Genomic DNA, 10,403 nt, shown 5'->3' on the forward strand with positions numbered 1-10,403 from the left:
CCTTTACTGCTTCCCATGTTACGTATTTCATAACATATACTGCTATTCTTTATCATTGGCATTGCAAACTAAAGAGTAGTTTTTTGATCTCCATTGTCTTGTGCTCCTTCATAACGTTTTTCATACAATTATTTATATATAATTGATGATTACTACATGCACCTTATCTCTAAAAGCTACGAACATGTATATTTCTCACCTATATGGCCATATCGCATTGTCTAGAGAAGATAAACAGAATGCAAATAGATTTACTTCAATGTAAAATTTTCCCGTTGAAACCACACCTAAAAAATCCCGGAAGTCAATGAAGGAAGTTCCAGTTCCCCAAAGCCCAAGTCGGACCATATAGCCCATATTGCGTGGCTCAGATGCACCGGTGGCTGAGCAGTAAATTATACGAGCTTCAGGAAGTCGATCCTGTGATATGAAAACAAGAATGTAGTTTTAAGTGAAGAACTATTTGTTCCCTATTTGTGATACAATGAAAAAAATCATTTCCAACAGGAAAGAGAGCCATAGATGGGAAAATCTCATGCAGTTTCATAAACGAGCTAATGGGTGCATCCTGGTCGTGAGGAAAGATAACATGGAGGATTAATTTCACAAGTCAACAATTTACCTTTTTAGTCCAAAAGGCAACTCATTGTAAAGGAGAAGACTGGAAAATGGGGGAATAATTTAATACCCAATTGCACCCAGGAATCTTGTCACTAACCAGAAGTCTAGACACATAAAACGTGCAACTACTTCAAGATATCTTTTATTAAAACAACAAACCCATCCAGATCAAATGTTACTGCAAACCAATTCCCATAACATTAACAACATAATAATCACATTCACACTGCATTCATAGATAAATTACAAAATTCAACAATAAATTTGCCATGAATATTACAATATTAACATAATGGAACGAAAGAAATGCTCGAATCTTCTAGGATAAATACAAGACAACAAAGGACATTCTCAATTCTACCATCTTCTATGCTTTCTTTTGGTCTAAAGATATATCATAGTTTTCCTTTCCTCCTGCTAATTGGAAATATATTTTGTATACCATTTGATTGGTTCTTTTTGTACCCTTGGATATCTTCGGATTTTTCATTCCATCAATAAAATTGTCTCGTATCCAACATATATATATATACATACACACGCACTACACCACTGCAAAACTCTTAATACATCTCTCTTCTTTTTTTTTTCTTTGCGTGTGTGTACGTCCAATCTTAATCAACAAAGGCTTCGTGTAAAACTATGATACGCGCAAATTTCCAAAATATATAAGAAATTAAACATTTCTTAAGTTTTTTTGAAAGACAAAGTGCCCAAGAAAAGTCGATAGATCCATGAGTTTTTTGCATGCTATCTTTTCAATAGGAGAAGAAGAAGATCAATCTCATTTATCTTTTAACTGTTATAATCATGGAAAATGCTAGGAGATTCTTTCCAAAATCCTCAAAAAAAATATATATTAAATGATTTAAAATAAAAATATAAAAAAAATAATAAAAACCCAACAACAACTCCTTTGCAGCGTAGAGCTGAAGAGTTAAGCTACTTTATTATGGCCTTATGCTTTGTGGGACTGTTTGGATGGAAAGGAACCCAAAAAAAATGAAGGAAAAATCCTGGATTAGTGTAAAAAATGGGATTTGACTAGGAAGTATCTTGAACTCTTTTTTTCTGATTACTCCGTTAATGTAATCGCTCCAGTTAATAGGAATTTTTTGTAGGGGTATCTTTAACTGACCTGCTGCTATTTTCTGATCATTAAGAAATGTTGTTCAATGGTGTGGTTGGAAATTAGAGGGTATTTCTTCTTGTTCTCCTGAAGGAAATTTTAGTGATGTTCAACTTCGTCTATGTATCTTTTTCATATATAAAGTTGTTTGGTTAAAAAAAACTAACAAACAAAAAATTTAGCTAAGGTCTTCACCTGAAGGTTTAATATTGGTTCCAGTAAAGAAAGACAATATCTCACAAGATACAATTTTTCACAAAGAATAAAACAGAATGATCGCAAGCTTGTCATGAAGAAGCACAAAGAAGTAATGCTAAATCATGGTGAGCACATTTTATTGACTTGAATGTGACAAATCTAAGATGTGAGAAAACGATGATAATAGAAATTACACAATTCGTATTTATAGGAAACAGTAATGCTAGGTCACGTTCACCTCACTAAGGACTATGACCCAGAAAATTTGATAAAATAACCTACACCGCTAAATATAGTGGATAAATAAATAAATAAATATTTGATAACGTTCTATCATATAATATGAACAAAAGAGATGTACTAAAGGAAAAACCTGCAGCTCTAGAACGGCTTCTCCTGTCCTCGTTGGCTGGCTTCCAGATTCTGGTACCAAATTTTTGGCTTTATGGCACTACAATAAAGCTATTATCACTTAGAAACAAAGTTATTCAGCCTATTGAGTATTTATTGCATGAATAATGCTCCAAAACAATTTGCATATAGCCAAGAATAAGAAGAAAAAAAATTGAAAGGAAGGTGAGCTTTCCTACCTCATCAAATATGACGAGACCATCAAATTCTGTTCCACACCACTGAACAAGCTGCTGCAGGCGAGAACGGCCTCGTTCAGAAGATGCTATGAGGCTGCTATACGTCAAAAAGACAACTCCTTCTCTAATACCCACAGACTTTGAGTCAAGCTTTGAATATGGCAGCTTGTTCAAAGCATGCACTGCAAATGAAAGGGGGAGAATAGATAGATGAATCTTTGATTGTGAATCAAAGCTTGAAAACAAACTTCAAGTCTCCATCATTTTTTTTTTTTTTGTTGGGCAGGGTGGTCTCATATAAGCGTTTGTTGTTCAAGTTATTTGCTTTTGTGTGTGTATGGCAACTGACCACTGGAACATGCAAAACCTCATGGATATTCGTGGGAACTGAATAGTTGGTCTTAATTACCAGAGTTTGAATCCTCTCGTCCTATCCCCCCTTATCCTCTTTATCCCTTGTTTTAGTTTTAGATCCGTCATTATCTCTAGCTTTTTGTTTCAGCCATGTTGGAAGTCCTTTATCATAGAATTGTTACTTGAAAGTTTGAAACCATGCAGAACTTTATATTTATATAGAAAGTAAAGGATAAAATGAAGCTCTTCGAGATGGACATCAACATTGAAAAGAAGGATATGCATCAAAATAAATGTTGAAAAGAAGGGGAGTTAGATTATTAACTCAAAGGAAATGCCATTTTAACCTCTATGAGCTGTTGTCAAGGTCTCGCATAGCAGCCTAGTTAGAGGAAGCTTTGGTAGACATAGTCATTGCATTTCTAAAAGAAAACTATTTTAATAAAACAGATAGGATTTCTTTGGCAGATACTTCCGAACCATATGGAACGGACTTCATGAAACACCTTGCAGAAAGTCCAATAAAAAGGACATAAGAGGCTGATTAGGTACATGGGTTCGCATTTTTATTGAATGAGAATTCAACGAAGTTGGTGGAAGTTTTGGATTTTTTCTAAGAAATAGAAGTAAATTTGATTGATGAATGAAATAAAGAGAGCTAAAGGACTCCCAATCTCTAAAAGTGAATTATAAGAAAGCTTTCCAATTGAAAAGGAATGAAGTAAAAGACAACCTTTAATGCACGATGCACCAACATCATCTAAGTCTCTCCTAGCATCGTACTTCAAATCTGAACCAACCGAAATCCACCTGTGCAAAAATGTTAGGAACTTGAGAAGTTATTACAAACACGGATAGAAGATACAAAAGGTCAAGCACAATGCAGCACAAAGTCAACATTCCTGAGCAGAGGGTATTACTACATGTATTACATGGTTACTTCATTTCAATCGTCTTGGAATTATTTGAATAGGAAACTATATTTTCATTAAGAAGGATGAGATTAAGCAGAAAAAAGAAACAGAAGATGAAAAGAGGAGAGAAGAAGACGGGGGAACAAGAACAGACAAAAAAGAACATCAGAAAATCCAGGTCAAAAAGCAGGTACTGCAATAGCATCCCATGCTTCCTCTCACTAAACTTTCACATCATCTAAGCTCCTCCTAGTAAACAATTTAGTCCTCCAGAAATAAAATGAATTCTTCATTAAAACATATATGCTGTGGAGAGTGAATTTTTTTTAATTGGTTTATTTGGACCCCTTGTAGTTGTAATATCATATTAGAATAATTTCCTATCTAACTTCCATTTTGTTTCTTTTCAAAAAATAAATAAAAAAGGATCCTATATGTTGCATAGTGTGAAAATCACATCATGCAGAGACAATGACTAATTAAAACAATATCTGAAGTCTAGAGTTTCACATCCATAAGTAAATAAAATAAAACCGGTGGGCAAATGTTATGTCACTCTTGTTTCTGCTCATTAAATCATTAATAATAATTTCTTACTTTTTACTTGTAAACTATTAATAATCATTCAACAAGGAAGATAATTGCAGAGAATGCAGGCAAGATTTTACATTGCTTTCCTCCTCCCATGGTGCCAATTTTCCCACAATAAACCGGCAATGGTCCGACCTTTACCAACACCAGCTCCATCTCCAATAAAGAATCCCGCCCTGGTATCATCTGGGAGGTGGTGCATATGTCTCTGGATTTGTAACAGACAGCTCCTTAAGAGAAGTGAAATTGTAAATTATTGACCATAGGAACATCAAGTATCCATGACCAACCTGAGAAGCATATACCAAGGTCTCAATTTGCAAGCATGAAAGAGCTTTTGACTTCTCTAAATCATCCTTGATTTTTAAATCATAAGTGGGTTCAGGAGGCTGGACAGCAGATAAGGAGGATGTCTCCACAACTGGGTCCGGGTGAAGTGGTCCTATAGATAGCTTAGGAGGGTGCTGCATGGAATGCCAAAAACACAGCCAACTGAGACCAAAGCACAGCTCTAATAATTGAAAGCAAGAAATAAAGTCCATACCAAATTTCCTGTAGTGAAGTTACAAGGGCTTGTTATTACTCACATATTCTGTAAATGTCTCTCCCACTGTACCACCTTCATCTTCTTCTCTTTCCACTTCAATGGCTACCTACCACATTCCAACTCATAAAGATGTTGTAAACTAGATAAAAAGACATCTAAGTAAAATTTTGGGACTCATTTGTTCTTTTAACGAGTAAACAACCATTCATTAGGAAAAAAGGAAAGAATACAGAGGCATCTAAGAAACCAAGCCCACAACAGGAATGGCCACTTAAGAAAGGGCCTCCCCAATTGGGACTCATTTGATCATGCCCGGTCAATTTGGAGATGTCCATCAATAATCAAGGCAAGATGCAAAGGTGCAGCAAACTTGTTATGATTTAAACCAGTGTTTTCTGAATGCACACACGTATATACATACACACACCATGTATGTAAAATTAGAAGCATGAAGCATGAGACAGAAAATAATAATAAACCATCAAAGACAAACAAATTTCGAATATTATAAATCTTTCAACAACAAATACAAAGAGTCCACAAAATATAAAAATAAACTACACATTCACATTTCAAAGACCTAAAATTTATATTTTATCATCACAAAATAGGCTCCATCCTCATTTCCTCCATTGCTAAACATATAGCCTTTCATCCAAAAAACCAAGCCCACAAAAAGGAAGCATCTTAGAGAAAGAGTCTCCAATCTAACAAAATATGACCTAATGAATAATTATAAAACGAACTTGTCAGATAGACCCAAAAAGAAACACTAAATTTGACAAGGGAGTAAACATCAAAAGGTGTCCCTCTCAACCCCACGAAATATTCTACTATTTCTCTCCTCCAAATACCCTACAACAAAGCACACCCCCAACCTCCCATGCAAAACCCTCTCTCCCTCCAAACAACGGATGGAGGAATAACTCCTCGATCATATCACTAAAAGCTCTATGACTGACAAAATGAATATCATACACCCAAAAGAGGTGTTTCAAATCGATTGCACATGAGTACAATTCCAAATAAGTGATCCATATTTGCCTCTAACCTCAGACAAAGAATAGAGCAAAAAGGCCCAATTAAGGATGGCATCTTCCTCAGAAGCCTATCCAAGATATTAATTCCTCCATGAATAACCTACCAGGTAAAAAAAAAAATCACCTTCCGAAGAACATATATTTATTATTAAAAAAAAAAAAAAAAACTCTCAAAAGGGAGAGGGATCCAACAAGTAATGAAAGAGATTTACAAGAGAACCCTTCAGACGAGCAAAGACTCCAAATATAGATATCCCTTCTCCCTTGCATAAACTCAACATCCCCCAATAAATAAATGAGGGTCATAATCTCTGCTGCTTCCTTATTGGACAGCAGATGACGGAAACCAAAAGAAACAAGGGAAAACTCTCCAAGAGCAACGAAGCATCAGCAACAAAACAATTTTTCTTAGCAAAAAGATGATAAAGATGAGGAAATATGCTACAAAATGGGTGACCACCCAACCATCTATCCTCCCAGAAATAAGTCCCAAGCCCATCGCCCACCACACACTGAATCAACTCAGAAAAAGAAGGGAGCTCATAAAAGATTTCTTTCCGCAGACCCCACAATGTGCCCTAAATCCCGACGAACATCCAATCAAAAGGATGTGAACTGTACTTGCACACTATAATCCTTGACCACAAGAAAGAAGACTGAAGGGGAAAACACCATAATTATTTTGCCAATAAGCCTTATTTCAACAATTCCCTAATTCCAACCCTCCCAAGTGAACAGGTTTACCAATGATCTCCCAATTCACATAGTGAACTCTTTTGCCTTTCTCCACACACTCCCACAAGAAGTCCTAGGGAAACTTACTTTCACTTAAATAATGAAAGTTATTATGTTCATGGGAAACATATTTTCAGTAAAATAATAACTTAAAACGGGGAGGAAAGTCATAACTTTAAATTTAATCTAACCCTTGTTTATTAGTAAGAACGATGAATTAAAGCAATAAGTGGATGCACAAATGGGCAAGTCACCTCATGAATGTCTAAGCACATGCCTCATGAGGCTTTTAACACAGTACTAAACCCCTGAAAAAGAAAACATTTTAAGCATATAGAGAAAGAATATATAAATAAATAAATGAGACATAGAACCCTATTAGCATTATTGATTGTGATCAATCATCTAAAACATAACCACAAGCTAACATATAATGTTAGCTGCTCCTCACCAACGACATTGCATGTGACCTGTTAAAGACGATGCAAACTTTTATTCATGATCTTGAGGTTATTTTTTGCAATCTACATTATCAACAGTCAACACACATACATAAGCACATAGAGTTGCTCCACCATCTTAAATGAAAATACCAGTTTCCACCAACATTGCCCACTAAATAATATGTGAAGTCAGATAGGGCATGTATCTGGTATGTAGCCAAAGCGATAGCAGATAACTCACGGGGGGGCTACCTCTTTTTAGTTCCTTGGTAGTTAGTATAGAAATACAATGCCATATGTCAATGTCAATGCTACTAACTAACTCTATTCCATCAATATTTCTTTAGAAAGAGTAAAAGGAGAAAAGCTAACTTAAGGAACCATGACTCGCTATCTTTCAAGGAGAGATAAAAATATGGAAATATTAGGAAATTTTGCTGACAACTTATTTAATTGAACCCAGGCAAGAGTGAACCGTAAGTTTAACTCACTCATATAACAAAAAGAAGCAACCATTTACTAATATGCGAAGGGCCACGGAAAACACGTTGTCTTGGGCTACTCCTAGAGAATGATGGATGTTTTTTACCCTGAAAAAAAATATATTCTTCTTTCTAATCGAAGATTATGTGAGCCTTGCTTATGAATTCAAAAGTGAAGGCCGAAAAGTGACGAGGAAATTGTTAACAGATGTAAATGACACGAAACAACATAACATTATTCGAAAATGTATGGTGATTCAGAGAAATTTTCTTTTTTTCCATGAATTAGTGGTGATTTAGAAGTTAATTTCTGACCAACTTTAGAGAATCTCCAGAGAACATATGCAAGATGATAACCAACACATAACGCGTAGTGATAACAAAGTACACTTCAACTTTGAACCTCATATCCAGCTTCGAACAAGTTCCAAGCGAAAGAAATAGAAAGTTGCAAAATCCCAGCTAATGGAAATCAATAGAAGAGTAAAGATATGGAAACCTCGTTGACTTCCTCAGGAGGCGGCCGGGAGGGGAAGAACTGATGGAGCTTAGAGAGATCGACGGTGAGGTCAACCGCGCACTGAGGACAAACGAACCTAGTTAAACCATGAGGAACATTAAGAAGCGCCTTACAATTAGCACAGGGGAGCTGCATCTTGGTAGGATCAATGCCATGAGCAGGGACATGATGTATGGACAAAGGAACGGGAAGAGGCAGCGACGGCGGAAGCGACGGCGGCGGTAGAGTAGGAGGAGGAAGGGGCTTGGAGTGGGCCCTAACTAGGAGCTCGGGAGGCAACATCTGAGGCAATTGACAAGAAGGGCAAAAGAACTCGGTGTGGCCAGACGCCACTACCAAAACATCACGACAACCGGCGCAACGGACCTGAACTCCGGAGCCGTATAATGGCGGTGGGTGCGGCGGAGCCAACGACGGAGGCACCGGCGATTGGGTCATATTATAACATAGAAATGCGATTGAAGTAGAGGGGAAGCTGGCGGTCTGTTTGTAGTTGAGAGAGAATTTAGAGCGCGAAGTTGGTTTTGCTTTGACGTTTGGGCGTTGGCGGGGAGTGGGTTGGGGTTTGGTTTTAGACGATCCTTTCCTTTCTGAACTGCGCCCTCAATTTTTTGTGAAATGAAATTCCACTCTTCTTTCTCTCTCTTCTTCTTCGTTTCTTTTTTTTCTTTTTTTTTTTTCTTTTTGTCTGAAATTATTACCGCGGGAACTGCTGTTGGCGTTTTGGGCCGAAAGCCCATTGGGCTAATTTGTAATTGAGAAAGTAATGCGGCCCATTTCAAGAGGCCCGTAATCCATGTTGGCCCCTTAGGTGAGTCAGGAAAGGTCGAGGATAGTCACATGTGAACATATTTATTACATCAGAAATTATTGGTTTTCTTAGGTGAAAAATAATAACTTATGTACGAAATGTCTTGAAGGTGGTCAATTCAATTTTTTTTTATATATCCTTCGACTAAAGTCGAAGCCATAGACAAGTTCTCTAATTTTGTACCGCGTTGTTAAATTGGTTCATGTCCAATCAAATAATTTGTTTTCACCCATATTGATGGATCTTTTGAAGCTTTTATGATGTCATCGAATAGTGCACTTGCCTGAACAAGCTCATATATATTTTTTTAATTTTATATTTATAACGTTCATTTTCCTTTACAATCTGTTTGGAATCAATAAAAATTATTAAATAATCTTTAAATCCTGTGATGAAAATGTATTTTAAATTAATTATTTTGTTTGGATGGAGAAAGATTCGAAATGAAGATATTTAAAGTTTTGTGTTTGGGTGATGACCGAAAAAACAAGGTGAAATTAATAATTTACTTATAAATTCTATGAAATCCTACGAAATCCAACCATTCTAGATTGGGATTTTTTAAAGTAAAAACATAATTGAAATTAATCTGGATTTTAAAATCATTATCTTTCTTGTAGTAACAAGCAACATAATTCTTTTGAAATCCATTATAATTTAAAATCTCTCAGGCGTCGTTTGGATTGAGGTTTTCTCGATGCCCAGGAATTAAGGATGTCTGGGAATTATATGTCTGTGAATAAAATTATTGGGAATCAATGATGACTATGTTTTGTTGTACATGGGATAACGATGTCTGAGAATAGTATGTGTGTGAATAGTATGTGGGAATTAAAAAAAAAAGAGAGAGAGAGAGATTGTGAAAACAAGTCCACGAGGGTCTATGCCCAAAGTGGACAATATCATACCATTGTAGAGATAGTTTGTTTTGGGTTTTATGTCCTAAAACTCGCAGTTTGTAAAATGATAAACATTTTCTATTATCAATATAGTTGTTATTGATCTCATAAATTGTATGAAAGTCTAAATCCAATAAAGTAAGACTCATGACTATTGTATGAGTACTCGAACTTTATATGGAGACATAAGAGTGGATCGGGTTTGAGTAAATAGTCAAAATGATCTATGATACATGAATGAGGTTGGGTACCTTATTCTGGTAACACCATTGGATGCGCCCTACGTTGTAGTTGTTACAAAAAGTTGTAAAGTACTACAACGATGTGATCCTAATTCGTACATGTTATGACATGAGGAGTGGGGGCGTCCTATGCAATGAGTTTGCATAAGATCAGGACCAAGAAATTAAGTCACTATTACTTTATAACGTTGTTTACTGTTTAAGACTGACTATTTCACCTAGATGACCTAGGTTAACTCGATCTTAATCCTGAGTTAGCTACGAACTTCTATTTGTTCGGGATTATC

The 10,403-nt window shown here is 36.0% G+C and overlaps 1 protein-coding gene across 4 annotated transcripts in view; it reads right to left on the reverse strand.

Moving 5' to 3' along the window:
* LOC120088088 (protein FORGETTER 1) overlaps positions 1 to 8,812 on the reverse strand; it is a 26,425-nt gene extending 17,613 nt beyond the window's left edge. The window contains exons 1-9 of one of the 4 annotated variants that reach the window (XM_039045141.1): positions 8,144 to 8,251; positions 6,974 to 7,027; positions 4,985 to 5,050; positions 4,688 to 4,861; positions 4,475 to 4,605; positions 3,626 to 3,702; positions 2,539 to 2,720; positions 2,322 to 2,399; positions 288 to 420 (exon numbers count right to left, since the gene is read on the reverse strand). In XM_039045141.1, coding sequence (XP_038901069.1) covers positions 288 to 420; positions 2,322 to 2,399; positions 2,539 to 2,720; positions 3,626 to 3,702; positions 4,475 to 4,605; positions 4,688 to 4,861; positions 4,985 to 5,050; positions 6,974 to 6,994 — 862 coding nt within the window. In that variant the 5' untranslated portion in view covers positions 6,995 to 7,027; positions 8,144 to 8,251. Of the gene's footprint in view, positions 1 to 287; positions 421 to 2,321; positions 2,400 to 2,538; positions 2,721 to 3,625; positions 3,703 to 4,474; positions 4,606 to 4,687; positions 4,862 to 4,941; positions 5,051 to 6,973; positions 7,028 to 8,143 lie in introns of all 4 variants that reach the window. The other 3 variants (XM_039045140.1, XM_039045143.1, XM_039045142.1) reach the window with 3 other exon arrangements.
* Positions 8,813 to 10,403: the final 1,591 nt, after the last annotated feature.

Source organism: Benincasa hispida, chromosome 10 (assembly GCF_009727055.1).
Source record: "Benincasa hispida cultivar B227 chromosome 10, ASM972705v1, whole genome shotgun sequence".
Lineage (NCBI taxonomy): Eukaryota > Viridiplantae > Streptophyta > Magnoliopsida > Cucurbitales > Cucurbitaceae > Benincasa > Benincasa hispida.